Raw genomic sequence first — 16,789 nt, forward strand, 5'->3', positions numbered from 1 at the left:
ATGGATGGATGGATGGATTTGAGTCTCAACTTCAGCTTGGTGCTGCTCTTTTGTGTTGTTTCCAACTTCTTCCACTGTCACATGCCTTATGACGAGTGGGACAACGTCATCAACATCTTCCTCAAATCTGGCCCACTGTTTGTGCAGTCTTTGACAGTGAGAACATCTTCTGCAGGGGAGCTCCGTTACCCCCTTGATAGCAGTCACAGTTTGTTGACCCTTCTTTAGCCTGTCTTGACAGTGCATCAGCATTTGAGTGTTGCAGACCTGAGCGGTGTTCCATGTCAAAATCATACGGACTTAGTTCTTCAAGCCATCGAGCCAGTTGGCCTTCAGGGTGTTTGAAGCGAAAGGGCCAAGCTAGACTTCCATGGTGTGTCATGACTTTTTTCTAATCTAGAAAATATATTTTTATTGATATACTTAGCAATATTAATTAGAACAAATCACTTTCTTGACTGCTGGAGATAAGCACCACCCCCCTCACCACCCTGCAAGGACAAGCATGTTCAGATGATAAAAGGATGGAAATCACATTATTCTGGAGAAATAAAACGTGAGATTAGACACCAATATTGTTAACGGGGGCCACGGATGGATTGTAAAGGTGCGGGATAATAACCACACCAGAGTCAGCAAGCATCAAGCACTAAACACAAACAATATTCCCCCAGAACACACAACCGCTGCATGCAGAGTTCCGTTAACAAGGTAAATGCACAGTAACACACTTAAACTCAGATCGGCCTAGCAAGTATGGGAAATAATGCAGGCATAAGCAGATTCATACGAGTACTACAATATATCATTAGAAGTATTTCTTTTTTTTTATTACATCTGCTTTTGATTTTCCTCTTCTCTCTTTTTTGTCTTCTCATGATGTGATTAAGGAGACAGGACTGATCTAGTTCACTGAAGGCCTGGAGGTAAATCTTGTTTATTCACTATGCTGAGCAACACTGTGCGAATTTTAGATACAATTTAGACACTTGGACAGCTATTCAGACAACTGATTAACAGTGTTACTTAAACTTTTATATGCTAGTGAGATAGATGTGGTTTTTATGTTTGCTATTTCTTGAGACAGATAATTGCTTTAGTGTTAAAATAAATGCTTCAAAAAAGACTTGAAAATGGCAACGTTTTATTTGACGTTTTGCAGTTGAAGTGTTGAGAAACCCCAACCATGTATTGCTCCAGTGAACATTTTTGTTTTTAGAATAAACTGAAGTGCAGTAATCTGTGAATAGTTTAACACACACGCACACCCCCAACCCCCTCACACACACACACACACACACACACATATATATATATATATATATATATATATATATATATATATATATATATATATATATATATATATATATATATATCAAATTTTATTTGTATAGCACATTTCAGCAGCAAGACATTTCAAAGTGCTTTACATAATTAAAATAAAAACAGAAATAATCAGTGAGAAAGAGAGAGATTTTAAAAAAACAAAACAAAATAAACAAAATAAAAATAAAAATAAAAACATAAAAACAAAAAACATTACATCATTAAAACGTCGAAAAGAAAGAAGAAGAAATTAAAAACATTAAAAGATGGAAGACATCAAAACCCACTCTAACCCTAATTTAGCCATAAGCAACTCTAAACAGGTGGGTTTTAAGTTGAGATTTAAAGGCACTCAGTGTTTCAGCTGTTTTACAGTTTTCTGGAAGTTTGTTCCAAATCTGTGGTGCATAGAAACTGAATGCTGCTTCTCCTCGTCTGGTTCTGGTTCTGGGGATGCAGAGCAGAACAGAACCAGAAGATCTGAGGGGTCTAGACGGTTGGTACAGTAATAACAGATCTTTAAGGTATTCAGGTGCCAAACCGTTCATTGATTTATAAACTAACATCAGTATTTTAAAGTCTATTCTCTGAGCTACATGGAGCCAGTGTAGGGACTTTAAAACTGGTGTTATGTGCACACCTTGAGATGCCATGAGACCTAAACTCTGAACATCATGGCATGGAGTCATCCCAGTTTTCCATGTCTGCCATATAACCATTCATTTTAGCTTTTAAACTGGTTATATTGATCCTGTGTCCAGACAGAGGGATAATCAGTAGCCCAGCATCATGACCTGTTTGTTCTGAAGATCCTGCAGCTTCCACTTCTCTTCCTAACACGGCGCCTCCTCACCCTGACTCTCATACTGACAGGAGGAACCACAGAGCTCTGTTAGGTTAAAGCTCATCTTCTGAAGTTGGGATATTTTTCCTCCAACAAGTTCCAGAGGAATCACCTCAAACCAGATGTTGGACTGGAATTTATTTTAATGTAATTTGTGAATGTTAGAGCCTCATTTTCAACAGTGGAGCTATAAAGGTTGAAAAATGTTATTATTTTGGAGAAAATCTCATCAACATCAATATTTCCACTAAATAAGAGGCAAAAAAAATTTGTTTGATTAAGGAAAAGCCTCTCAGACTTTGAGCCAGGGACGCAACTACACATTATTCAGGTGGATGCGAAAACATAAATCGGCGTAGAATACGTACACTCGCCCCCCCCAGGCAACGATACATGAAGGGTAAAACTCGCTACATTTACCTCGTTATGTACGCGAGGTGAAGGAGTGTAGGGCGCGCTGAAGTGTATGGGAAAACATCATCAGCGCACCGCCCCCTCCAGACGGGGTTTTGACACCCCCTCTGGTGCTGCGCCCCTATGCATTGCATGCGCTGCATACCCACTTTTTGCGCCACTGCTCTGAGCCCAAAAACATAACATTCAGCCTTTACGATATCAGGTTTTCAGCCTTGATATTTATTTTTATGATTCTTAATAAGCTCCCTGAACACAGCGGTGGTTGATTAGTTCATTTTAAACTCCTGCTCTGCTCTTATTTTGGTAATGGAACAGAAAGGCACAGAATTGCGCAACATCTTGTTGAAACAATAATTAATGAGGTTATTATTATTCGTTGGGTCATTAATTTGAAAACGTTTTGTTGATTTTGTTGTTGTTGTTCTTTCATAAAGTTCTGAAGGTTTTAACCCAGTCAGAGGACGTGCTGCTCTCAGCCTCCTGGCTGCGTTCAGTTTGTCACCTGATGCTGAGATCGACTCAAAACCTTCTGCGATCCACATGTTGCACCGCTGCTCTAGCAAAGCACGAACAGTTCAGAAACGATATGAAATGGGAAAAAAGTTATTAACTGATTAAGTCGTGTTTTAGATTGTTCTTGAAAAACTAATCAGTCACGGCTGATTAGTGGTGCACTCACTGCTGCAGAGTGAACCCGTTCATGCAGCAGACAGCCTCTCCTCTCTTGCAGGAACTGCGTACCCCCTTACTTTCACCCCTGACTCTTAATTATTCTGCTCCAATTAATCCCAAATAATATTAGTCAACATGTAATATGTATAATAAAAGTGTGTACGTTTTTGAGTGCGTGTTGTTTCAAATAATAATATGAAATGCCAAACTGCCCTATTACCAGCATCAGTAATGGCAGAAGTCTCTCTAAGCTGTTGTAACAATAATCAGTGACATTTAAACGGTGCTTTGAGGAAGATTTGGGTGTGCAGCAGAGAAACGGCAAAAACTATGAGAATTTGTTTCAAACCAGAGGTCTTATTCTCGCGACCCGCAGGCCAATTGTGGCCCGCAGGATGATGCCTGGTGGCCCCCACCGTGATATGAAAGTATAATATTAGTGCGGCCCACAGGGTGAGCGAACCTCTGAAGGAAGCTTCTGGAAGAGAGACAGGGTTAGATACAGGTAAGTTTTACTTGAATATTTTTGAATGATCGGTCATAAGTTTTGCTGAAGGAGAAAGAGCCTTGGGAGGAGACATCGGGTTCTGCTGACAGATTGGTTTGATTGTTTGATGAGGTGAGACCAGCATGGGTCAGAGACTGTAGTGCTAATCCAGGAATCAGCCACACAGCAGAGCAGGCAGGCAGGTAAGTACTGAGACCTGAGTGGATTGGAGCAAATATTGAGGAAATTCAGACATTAAGTTACTGGCAGAGTAACTGGAGGAGAAGTCAGTCAACTTGGACCAGAATGCAGTCCAGTATAGGTCAGAATGAACCGTCAGCTCTTTACATCCAGGCAGCAGGCTTGATAAACACCAGCAGCTCTCATGCTCTGCAGCAAAGATCCTAGAAGGAACAAGAGGTTTCACACCAGGGCCATGCAGAGACCTTTGGAGGGGCAGGAATCAAAGTTAAAAAGGGGCACATTGAACAAAATCTTCAAATACTGTACAACATAGCAACAACCCATATTAATGAAGAATATAATATTTAATCGGATCATACTCTGATTGTCATCATGTGGGGCAATGCAAAGCAAAAAAAGTCAAATTTTTCCCCAGCAGGTATAAAGTTGCTGTTTCTGCTAACAAACCTGAAGGGCTGTGTTGAGTTGAGCCTGTGGCTGTTAAACAGACCATAGGAGAAAAGTTTGCTGGTTAGGAAGCATGTTATGAAATAAGCAAATGTTATGCTATTTTACTAAATAAGCCTTACTACTTCTGTTTAAATTCTAACAACTTGGCTGCAGACTGCTTTAAAGATGAAAAAAGCTCAGAGGGTTTATCTCTACATTATTTTTGATGTTGGCACAGATCTAGAATTGTAAGACTGAGATATCAAGGAAAAGAAAACTCAGTAACTCCAGGCATTCAGGGGCCCTATAAATGGTTGAATTGTGACCCAGACCATGATCTAAAACTGTAGCATTCATTTATTGAAAATTGCAATGCTATTAAATTTTCTTTAATGCGGTCAACAGAGAAAAAAAATAGTATATTTAGGATTAGTTAGGAAGTTTACTTTGTAAAAATGTAAAGAATCATCTTGATAGTTTGATTGTTGTGTTACCATGGCTACAATATGGTGTAATCTTTGTATTTGAGCCGGGTTTGTTCACAAATGCATCACGGCAAATAATAATAATAATCAATGATTGATTTTTAACTTGCCCAATTAATCTGGGCTCTATCATAGACTTCACTAAATCTATTTTTAAACACGGTTTGTGACGCTGAAGTTCTTAGTAGGAGGGAGCCAAGGAGCTAAATCATAATTCTGTGTAAGGCCCCATATTACCTTGCGTCGGCCCTGCATGAAGAACGAGCTGCTGCGCATCTCTCACCTAGAATCAGGGGTGAAAGTAGTTTTAAATTCTTGGGGGTACTATGACAAAAAAAATTATATTTAAATATATATATGTGTATATATATTGCTTCTTTGTGTGCTTTGGAGTTTCTGTGCCGATTAATTTTTTGTGAAGAGATAAAACCTGGTAGCTCTTGAAATGTTACAAAATAAAGCTGTATTTCCTCCTTCAGTCCACTGGCTGCAATGTTGACACCTTGAGATGCCATGAGACCTAAACTCTGAACATCATGGCATGGAGTCATCCCAGTTTTCCATGTCTGCCATATAACCATTAATTTTAGCTTTTAAACTGGTTCTATTGATCCTGTGTCCAGACAGAGGGATAATCAGTAGCCCAGCATCATGACCTGTTTGTTCTGAAGATCCTGCAGCTTCCACTTCTCTTCCTAACATGGCGCCTCCTCACCCTGACTCTCATACTGACAGGAGGAACCACAGAGCTCTGTTAGGTTAAAGCTCATCTTCTGAAGTTGGGATATTTTTCCTCCAACAGGTTCCAGAGGAATCACCTCAAACCAGATGTTGGACTGGATTTTATTTCAATGTCATTTGTGAAAGTTAGAGCCTCATTTTCAACAGTGGAGCTATAAAAGTTGAAAAAGGTTATTTGGAGAAAATCTCATCAACATCAATATTTCCACTAAAGAGGCAAAAAAAAAATTAGTTTGATAAAGGAAAAGCCTCAGACTCTGAGCCCGACAGCACCAAACTATTTTTTTTATATTAGACAATTTAATTTCACATAATTATCATGGTAGAAGCCATTTGTTTGTTAAATATCTAATGAAACATATTTACCATGTTTGATGTTTGTTGTAAATGACGTATAGTCACAAAGAACAAGGTTAGGGTTAGTTTGTCCAAGTCCAAGTAGTTTCTGAATGTTCAGAAACTACAGCCAAGACAAAGGTAAACAATGTGTGACCAGCAGGTGGAGATCTTTTTAAAAGTTACAAGATGCACCCGAACACAGACTGAGCAGTGCATAATATTTTATTAAACAATTTCTTTAAAACATTTCTATTTTTTAAAAACGAGGCTTCAGGCCTACTACTCGGTACCTGGAACAAAAGGGAACATGTGAAACAAATGACAATTTCAATTATTCCAACAAAAAAACAAAACATGCAATACAAAACAAGTAAATTAGTAAAGCAATCCAAAAGAAAACAAATTAGTGATTTCAAGAATAAACAAAAACAAAAGGTAAAAGAAAACACTTCAAACGATGGAACAAATTGTTGTCCGGTTTCAGAGTCCTTTCAAATGGGCCAGAGGAGTAACGCCCCGCCCACACAGCCTGCCCAATCAGCAACAGGTTTAGTTGAGAGCGGCCCAAACAAATAATGGCAAGACAAGACTCCCAAAACGGTAAAAATCAGGTCCCTGAAACCGCGGTAAAGCTAGCCGGCTCTTCGAACAGTAGGCCCGCACAAGATATTCATGTGCGCGACAGCTCAAGACATTATGGTACAAATATTTACTCCCATTTATTTCACAATAAAAGTGCACATCCAGTCCATGTTTGATCCAGCTGCTGCAGTTGCAAAAAGAAATAAGGTATGAGAAATAACTGGGGACATTAAGCAATGCTGAAAAACTCTCTTTCCAGCGATTTCTCTCACTTCTGGGTGGAAGATGAACACCTTTGGAACAAAACCAGCAAATGTCAACCCGATCTGTTGTGTAATTCCAAAATAAAAGCCTTTTAAAAAGCACACTTTTACTATTCCCCTAAGTTGCCGTGCTTATTGCTTGAAAACTGTTTCCAGTGACTTCTCTCACTTCTGGATGACAAAGGGACACCTCTGGAACACAACCAGAAAATGTCAACCACATCTGATGTGTAATTTCAAAATAAAAGCCTATATAAAAAGCACATTTGTACCTTTTTTTGCCTAAGTTGCCGTGTTTATTGCGTGAAAACTATTTCCATTGACTTCTCTCACTTCTGGGCGACAGAGGGACACCTCTAGAACACAAAACAGTCAACCACATCTGATGTATAATTTCAAAATAAAAACCTTTTAAAATAAGACGTTTTTACTTTTGTATTCAAAAATAAGTAGAAAATGAGGTGAAGAACTGCCTCACTCGCACCTACGTGTCTAAACATATGCATCTACAAAATACATATCCTATTTATATATGTATATGATCCTATTTTTCTATTTTATATATATATATATATATATATATATATATATATATATAAAGAGAGAGAGAGAGGGAGACAGAGTGAGAAAGATTTGTGACATACAAAAATTTGTATGTATAAACAAGATAATGTATTTTGTGAGATTTTTTAGATGTAAACGTTTAGAGACACCTAGGTGCGAGTGAGGTAGCTCTTCGCTACATGTTCTACTTGTTTTTTAATACAAAAGTAAAAACGTCTTATTTTCAAAAGCTTTTATTTTGAAATTATACATCAGATGTGGTTGACATTTTCTGGTTGTGTTCTAGAGGTGTCCCTCTGTCAATCAGAAGTGAGAGAAGTCACTAGAAACGGAGTTTTCAAGCAACAAGCACGTCAACTTAGGGTAAAAAAGTACTTTTGATAGGCTTTTATTTTGAAATTATACATCAGATCTGGTTGACATTTTCTGGTTGTGTTGCAGAGGTGTCCCTTTGTCAATCAGAAGTGAGAGAAGTCACTGGAAACAGAGTTTCTCAGCAATAAGCACCGCAATTTAGGCGAAAAAAAGTACAAATGTGCTTTTTAAAAGGCTTTTATTTTGGACTTGCACATCAGATTGGGTTGACATTTACTGCTTTTGCTCCAAAGGTGTTCCTCTTCCACACAGAAGTGAGAAATCGCTGGAAACAGAGTTTTCCCAGCATTGCATAATGTCCCCAGTTATTTCTGATACATTATTTCTTTTTGCAACTGCAGCGGCGGGATCAAACATGGACCGGATGTGTGCTTTTATTGTGAAAGCAGCACGTAAATGGGTGTACCATAACGTCTTGAACTGTCGCGCACGTGAATATCTTGTGTGGGCCGGCTGTTCGAAGAGCCGGCTAGCTTTACCGCGGTTGCCTGAAACAGAAACGTTATTAACAGTGGATCCAGATAAAATAGATCAAAAGCTAAATAGTAGGTAGCTTACCCAGGGGTGGAAACACAGCCTTAACCCGGGAGGGAGCGGGTCAGCAGGTGAGGACTAGATGGAAGCCGCACGCCACAACAACCTCCAGCTGCTGCCGGTAACGCCAGCAAAGCAACGCTGCAGAAATGCATGACAGGTGTAGCACCCAAAAACCAACCATGATCTCAGCAACTGATAAACTGGCACTTACGATCTCAGTCGAGCCGGTATGAAACGGGTGTGATAGAACAACGGTACCACAGCACTTTTAAATTTCAATAATCAGAATACCGCAATTGTTTCTGTTGTTTTAAAAGGTTTATGTCAGTCTGCCTTGTCCCCATCAATACGTTTCCCGAACACTGCGCACCATGCGGGGTTAAAAAAAAAAAACGAGCCGCACATTGCGCAAAACTCTGAAAAAGGAGAAGCGGGACATAAAACAGAGCGACGAACTAGATGTGAATTATGGCAAAAAAAAACAGAGAATCCGACGCTGAATTGTGAAAAATCAACACATGATGTGAAACACATGACGATTAGACGGCGCAGCAGGTGATGAGTGAAGATTACTGGTGGTGAGCGTCAATAAATGATAAAATAAATGTAGCAAGAGGAAAGAAACTAAAGTGGACATAGCAATAAACCAAGAGAGGATTATAATAATCAAAGGAAACTAAATGGATATGAATGAAGAACAAAATGCAAGAATAAACTAAGAAACTAAAGTAAATACAAAGGAATAAACTGGTATGGAAAGACCTTTCGAGCAATAATTAATACAAAGGAATGAATGGCAAGAATAAACAGACACTATTTCCATATAAAAGGTAAAATAATATTGTTGAAGTGTCATGGGTTTGTTGAGACCACATCTAGTACTGAGAATAAATATATCTTACAGACCATAACAGTAAAGAACTGATCACTTATTTATGTTTTTAATTAGATTTGATATTTTTATTTCTTCAATATTATTTTTCATGTCAGTGTTAATATCATGAGGCTGATGACTCCATGACACTTTGAATTTGACTCATTAGGATTTGATTAAGAACCAGATTTGTTCTTTGTCATTTCTGTCCAGTAAAACTATTAATCTATAATCAATAGACATGTCTATATAAAGATATAATCCATGTTTCTGTCTCATATTTGTATGGCATTAAAAGGATCTGGAACTTTTGTTTTTCCACTGAAAGCTCTGGTTTGACCAATAAATGCCATGAGGGTGAAGTTTTATGGATGATACTCTGATGTCCCATTCTCCTGAAGGCAGCACAGAGCTGCACCACCAGAAACTGACAAACACTGAAGAGAAGAAGAGTTATGATTAATGTAGTTACAGTTCTATCCATGTTTTAATGTTGCAGAGCTCAGTCGTTTGCAAATAGATCAAAGTTTAAACTGGCATGTTGTTCATCTTTTATCTGGTCATTTTGTGGAAGATTTAACAACTAGAAAATGGCAAAGAATAAGAATATGTTTCCACTCAGGCTGCTGTTAGGTAAGTTGAATTTTCATTCATTGCATTTTTCTTAGACGCCTGTGAAAATAATTTTTATTCCTATGGCTTTTTTGTTCCCTGGGAAATTATTTTTGATGATAAATACAGAAACAAGCATAAAAATCAAAACATCTACAATAGTGATAGTAATATTAATAATAAAATAATAATCAGTGCAAAGTAGCCTACAAATTCTTTGGTGGGGGGCGGTGAGGGACCTGGATAAAGGCTGGGGGGGCGCTGGCCTGAAAAAGTTTGAGAAACTGTTGTAAACCAACCAGTCACTGCTGCTCAGTGAACCCATTGATTTTTTTTTTACAGCTGACAGCCTCTCCTCTCTCTTGTAGGTACTGCGTACCCCCACTAAATCTTTTAGGGGTACGCAGTACCTGATCGTATCCCCCTACTTTCACCCCTGATTATAATACTAAATGTTATTGTTGGAGGACACAAGCATGCCTCCTGACACACAAATTAAAGAAAAATTGAAAAATTGAGAAGAAAAATAACTCAGAAAGGGCACTAGGGGCATCAAGGATAAAAAGAGGCAGGGGCTCAACCCCCCCACCCCCCCAACACCCCACCCCCTTCTGCATGTGGCTGTTGCTGGGGAAAGCAATGTCTGACTTTCCCTCCTGGACCTGTTACCCAGCAACCTGATAATTTACTTGCGAATATCATGCTTGTAGCTGGTTTCATCAAGTGCCATGCACTTAAAGTGTCATATAGAATTTGGTTTGGTAACTGTACATCCCCCTATCTTTCAGTGCATCCCTCTTTTTTCTCTCATCCTGTTTACTTATTTCTTTTCTTTTTCTCTATTTGGCTTAGATTTTGGAACCTTACCATCAAAACTCTCTCACTCCACAAATTTGACTGCCAGTAGCAGCAGCATAGAACATCTAACAAAGAAGAGGGAACGCACCAACATCAATCTTTCCACAGTTGATCCAGTTCCATCCTCTCCAAATACTTTACCTAGAAATTTTACACTTGTTGGTGCCACCTGCAAAGGTAAGCAGCAGAACAGTCACATAATACAAAAACTGGGTTTGGAAAAGAAAAAGGATGTGTTCCCGGGACACCTGAAACAAAAATATCCTCACCATGCTGCTGTCATCATTGGACATGGAGAGAGTATAAAGGTGAGTCATATACCGTCACATTCATAATCACTGAAGCATTGTCTGTGCTGCTGTTAATTTAGTAACTTACGGTGGTGGCTTGCAAAAGCGTTCATACCACTTCAACCTCTCCGTAAGTTGCCATCTGACAATCATAAACATAAATATATTTCTTTGGAATTTAACGTGACAGACCAACACAAAGTGGTAAACAACTGTGCATTAGAAAAAAACATTATAGATGATTCAAACGTTTTTTTTACATATAAAAAACTGAAAAGTGTGGTGTGTAGAAGTATTCAGCTCTCTGTACCGCATTGACGTAGTTTTGCCCATTCTTCTTTGCAAAACAGCTCAAGTCAGATTAGATGGAGAGCATTTGTGAACTGCAGTTTTCAGATCTCGATTGGGTTAAGACTGGACTTTGACTGGGCCATTCTAACACATGAATATGTTTTGCTTGAAACCATTCCATTTTAGCCTGTCTTTATGTTTAGGCTGGTTGTCCTGCTGGAAGCTGAAGCTCCGCCCCGGTCTCATGTCTGTATTTGACTCCATTGTTCTGTATTTGACTCCATCCATCTTCATATCAACTCTGACCGTCTTCCCTGTCCCTGCTGAAGAGAAGCAATCTCAGAGCATGATGCTGCCACCACCATGTTTGACAGTGGGGGTGGTGTGTTCAGAGTGATGGGCAGTGTTAGTTCTCCTCCACACATAGCATTTTGCACTTTGGCCAAAGAGTTGAATTTTGTTCTGGTCTGAACAAAGCTTATTCTTCCACATTTGTTGTGTCCAGCATGGCTTCTGGACCATGCTGACCGTCCAGAGCGTCCATCGGCCTCTTGGCTGCATCTCTGATCAGAACTTGTTCTTGTTCAGCTGGAAGTTTAGGTGGACGGCCTTGTCTTGTTACAGTTGTTTCACACTCTATTTCCAGATGATGGACTGAACAGAGCTCTGTGAGACGTTCAAAGCTTGGGAAATCATTTTACAGCGTAAGTCTGCTTTAAACTTCTCCACAGCTTTCTGTTGTGTTCCTTGATTCTGTTTAGTCATTAACAGCCATTAGGAAACTTCCACAGGCAATTGCTTGCAATCAGAGAAAAGGGGGTTGAATACTTTCACAAACTGCAATTTCAGTTTTTTATTTGTAAAAAAAAAAAAAAATTGAATCATGATCAAGTTTTTTTCTACTTCACAATTGTATACTACTTTGTGTTTTTTTCGCACATAAACATTTTATGAAATATATTTATGTTTGTTGCTGTAATGTTGCAAAATATGGAAAAATTCAAGCGTATGAATAGTTTGGCAAGACATTGTCTATTATTCAGCAAACATATTTTAACTTTTCATTTAAATCTAAATAGCTTTAGAAGATCCCAAGGCTGAGGAGGGTGGAGGAGTTGAACATTTTACTCAACTAAGAGTGGAAGTTTTTGGCTAATTAAGTACTGAGTAATAATTTGTGAAAAATTATTTACTCTAAAAATATCAAGTTGCATGCAAATTCTGGTATCTTAGAGAATGAAATAAGAACAACAAAGAAGTTTGGATAGAAAGAAAGTCTCACTGAAACAAACTGTGTCTGGTGCATTTGCTTGGTAGAGCTGCTTTGTTAAGGCAGAGTGAGCGCCCCATGTACTATCTATCCATCTGTCTGTCTGTCTGTCTGTCTGTCTGTCTGTCTGTGTAAATGGTCTTCTGTGGGAACCTCTTAGGACTGTATGACTCCAGCCCTCTGCAGTGCCAAGAGGAAGGGTGGACATATCTGCAGTTTGACTCCATGAGCAGAAACATTTAAATGCCACTTTTCAACTGACTTTTGTGCTGTCTGTGTTGTGACAGCAATGAAAGAGGACTTCAGTGTGCTAACAAAGAACCTCTGATAGGAGGTGTCCTAACTTGCTTAATGAGTCATTCTAGAAAGTTGACAAGTTGGTCTTTATGTGCCTGTCAGACAGGTACAGCCAGCATTATTAGCTGAGGTGGAGCTGTGTGGAACAGCACTGTGGTGACAGAGAGCGGCTGAGCAGGAGAGACAGAGTTGGTCTCTGTCAGAGGACCTGATTCTGACACAGAAACAAGCTACACACACACAGAACAAGTTTCCACACGGATCAAGAAAACAGTAAAGATGGAATTTTACCCCTCAAAATGGAATATTAGCTCTGAGAACCAACTCCCCCTGCTGCTGTCCTCCTTCCCAGCAGGTAAGTACGTTAGCAGAGTCAATGAGGATGTAATGTCTGACTTTTATTATCATCTAAAATCTAAAAAGTAGCAACTGCAAACAACAGCTGTTGAATGCAAGGCATTAGAAAAGGCATGCTCTCTCTATGTGTGTGTATGTGTGCGTGGGTGTGTGTGTGTGTGTGTGTGTGTGTGTGTGTGTGTGTGTGTGTGTGTGTGTGAGTGTGCGTGTGCGTGCGTGCATGTGTGTACAAAGGACGTACAGGATTTCCTTCTATGCAAACCATCGCTGTGTTTACCTGCATGACAACAGACTGTTCTGCTTAGGCAAGTGTCATGCTGTCATATGAGACTTTTTTAACTGAAGTCACTTTGCACTTCATTCCTCAATACTGGTGTTAAGTTCTACAGTAAACCATCATCCATCCATTCATCCATTTTCTGTACACCCTTGTCCCTCAGTGGGGTTGGGAGGGTTGCTGGTGCCTCTCTCCAGCTTAGAGTAAACCTCATTTAGAATATTTATTTTGAAAACTCAGCCTCGTATACTTCACTGGTGTGCTCAGAAAGCCCTCCATACAAACACAGCAACCAATGATTACATGAGACATACGTTAATAGACTGAGATGATTCAGAATGACCTGGCCAACCAGTTCTAATCTGCTGTAGTAAGATGACTGCAGGAGAACACGACAAGACAGCAGATCACCTGATCAACCTGCTCATTTCCTCCAGGGCAGTTTATATGAATTATTCTAATCCAAACAGAACACTGCTCACATTGCGTACAACACATGAAGTCACATGAGAAACAATGATACACAATTGTTTTTCCTAAAAAGCCATTTTGCACAACATGATGGTACATCGACTCAGGTATGCTTTGATGAGGAAACATTATGACATTATATAAAACAACAAAAAAGTAGATTTTACATAATACTACCTACTTAACATTCAGAAGAAATGTAACATTATGTCTATGTACACCTAATACATCTTCAGATGAGACAGAATCGTCTAAATATGCTTAACTTGTTTCATAACTGAACTGAATACTCGGGTGGTGAGGTGTGTTGTGATAGTACCTTAGAGGGAGAGCCTAGGCAATCCTGGTCCTCGAGGGCCGGTGTCCTGCAACTCTTAGGGTGCGTTCACACTGCAGCCTGAAGTGACCCAATTCCGATTTTTTTTGACGTAATGCGACCTATATCCGATCTTTTCATGACAGTCTGAACAGCTCAGATCAGATTCTATTTCAAATGTAACCCATATCCGATACGTATCCGATTCAAATCCATCTTAACGTTCAGGTCGCATTCATCCGAACTGAACGTCACTGATTCTCAACAAATCTCACTATTCTGCGTCCTGATACGCGCAAGCGGGAAAAAAAACAACTATGATGGACTATATGAGGATTAAGTTGTTAATATGCTGCTCTGGCCGGATAACAACTTCAAATATGTAAGCTAAGCTCCACCGTTAGCCTCCATGTTTACTTCCGCAAACACTGAGCACTTCTTCTTTTTATGGCGGTTGGCAGAACACTGAGAACGCTGACGCTATTGCGCCCTCTACTGCGCATGCGGGACACTTTTAGGTCGTTTGCCCGTTCACACTGCAGAACGCATACAGGTCGCATTTACTGGCAGTGTGAACGGCCCAGGCAAAAAAATGGGAATTGCCAAATAATCAGAATTGGGTCACTTCAGGCTGCAGTGTCAACGCACCCTTAGATGTCTCCCTGGTCCAACACACTTTAATCCAACAGCTGAATCACCTCCAGGTTCTCCAGAGTCCTGCTAATGACCTCATTATTTGACTCAGGTGTGTTGAAGTAGAGACGCATCTAAAAGTTGCAGGAGACCGGCCCTCGAGGCCTGGAGTTGCCCACCCCTGGTATATGGAAAGAACTGTCTAAGCAGTTTGTGTCCAGAATATGTGGGGTCGGCAGAGATGTTAGTTGCCCTTTTCCTTACTCTAGATCAGAGGTCTCATTCTCACGGCCCGCAGGACGATGTCTGGTGGCCCCCATCGTGATATGACAGTATAATATTAGTGCGGCCCACAGGGTGAGCGAACCTCTGAAGGAAGTCCCGCCCGCCGCTCCTCGTCATGGCTGACATTAGGTGCTAGGCTAAGCTACACTGACTTCATGCACACTATGCTTGTAACAATAGTGTGACGGATGATGGAACAGTCCGGTACAAGTTGCCTTTTTTTGCAGTCACCATTCCGGTACTTTCTACCATTAACAAATCTCACGATCAAACGCAGAAAAAAGGCGACTGCTACCGGGCTGCTTGTCATCACGCTGTTGTGACAATAGAAACGGAAATGACGTCATGCGTCGAGACGTTCTCCATACATTGCTAGCTGGCTAAAGACTTCTATAAAACGTAGAACAAGAGCAACGACAAGTGGAATAAACTCAATTTTGTTACACCTTCATCATGTCTTTGTCAATCCATGTATTGGAGAAATAATTAAATGTTGATGACATTTGAGGATATTTTTAAAATGTTTTTTGTGGAATCCTTTATGCGGCCCAGCCTCACCCAGACTCTTTCTCCAGTGGCCCCCGGGTAAATTGAGTTTGAGACCCCTGCTCTAGACCTGTTCAAGTTCTGGATGGAAGGTCAGCCCTCATGATTTACTCTGCAGACCTGATCCTTTGTTGCAGTTTGGACCCATCCCGTTCTGTCCTATAGGAACAGGAAGTGATCCATAGTTGACAGTGTTGTTGAGAATGGTGAGGGGAGGACGTCTATCACACTGGCCAACCAATCGATGTACCTCCTGTGTGCATGCGTATTTGTCAGTATCTTAGATCAGAACAATGACTGCGGGGTTATCTGCAAATGTCAGGAGTTTTACCATCATTTGAGTTCAGAGAGAAGAGGAGTGGGGAGAGAACACACCTGGTTGGCTGATGGTTCTTGTGTGGGAGAAGATGCTCCCTGCCTTGTCTGCGCCTGCCAGTCAGTCAGGAGGGTGACACTGCCACTCACAGCTATGAGCTGGTGAGCTGCTGGTGGAGGATGTCTGAGCTCAGAGGATTTCATGGTTTTCCAGTACTCTGTTGTTACACTGATCCAAAGGTCTTACTAGTATGAAAAACTTGCAAGCTATGTTTTGTGTTTCCCTTTCATTTCCAGACTGTGCATACATAACATATCTCTGTGCTTATGTGGTGAGGGAAAATGCCTTTAGAGAAAATGCAAATATACACAAATTAATGACCTTGCAAAAAGCATCTGATTCTCAAAGACCAGCACTGTCAGTGACACAGTTATAGGGTAATATTTATAGGCTCTCAAAACAGGTTTTCACTCCAGGACAAGAAACAGGAAATGAACAACCAGTTTCACCAAAAGAAGGCTGGAATGTCACAGAGCATAAAATTCCTTTTTTCTTTTAGGGAACAGTGCTGAGTATTGTTGCTAATCATGCATGTAGTTAAATAATAAATCCTAAAGCAATGTTTAAACTTCTGTTGTTGCTGATTTATATTTAAAAGACAAACTTTATGATTATGTAACTCTTCTTATTGAGTTGTTGGTCACCTAGCACAACAAAGAACAAAAAAACTCCTCATAATGTGACTGACTGCAGGCAAGTGGTCCGACAGGCTCCACCAGTGCTCCTCAGAATTATTTTTCTTTTTTTTTCTTTTTTTTTTTTTTTAGA

The 16,789-nt window shown here is 40.0% G+C and overlaps 1 protein-coding gene and 1 long non-coding RNA gene across 15 annotated transcripts in view; one reads left to right on the plus strand and one right to left on the minus strand.

The window, feature by feature from the left end:
* Window positions 1-3,877: 3,877 nt before the first annotated feature.
* LOC103479237 (uncharacterized) lies at window positions 3,878-6,598 on the minus strand. Its single transcript, XR_014084115.1, has 4 exons — window positions 5,975-6,598; window positions 5,105-5,150; window positions 4,098-4,195; window positions 3,878-3,966 (listed from the first exon to the last, which is right to left on the minus strand). It is a non-coding gene; the product is annotated as an uncharacterized LOC103479237 (long non-coding RNA).
* A 6,269-nt stretch (window positions 6,599-12,867) lies between these two features.
* The window catches only part of LOC103479241 (uncharacterized), an 82,346-nt gene continuing 78,424 nt past the window's right edge, over window positions 12,868-16,789 (plus strand). For 11 of the 14 annotated variants that reach the window (XR_014084112.1, XM_081597732.1, XM_081597729.1 and 8 more), the window contains exon 1: window positions 12,869-13,115. Coding sequence is in view for 3 of the 14 variants with exons in the window: in XM_081597731.1 (XP_081453857.1) it covers window positions 13,040-13,115 (76 nt within the window). In the remaining 11 variants the exon portion in view is untranslated. Of the gene's footprint in view, window positions 13,116-13,540; window positions 16,210-16,789 lie in introns of those variants that run through there. The other 3 variants (XM_081597733.1, XM_081597735.1, XM_081597738.1) reach the window with 3 other exon arrangements.

This window comes from Poecilia reticulata, chromosome 17 (genome assembly GCF_904066995.2).
Source record: "Poecilia reticulata chromosome 17, P_reticulata-male-v2, whole genome shotgun sequence".
NCBI lineage: Eukaryota > Metazoa > Chordata > Actinopteri > Cyprinodontiformes > Poeciliidae > Poecilia > Poecilia reticulata.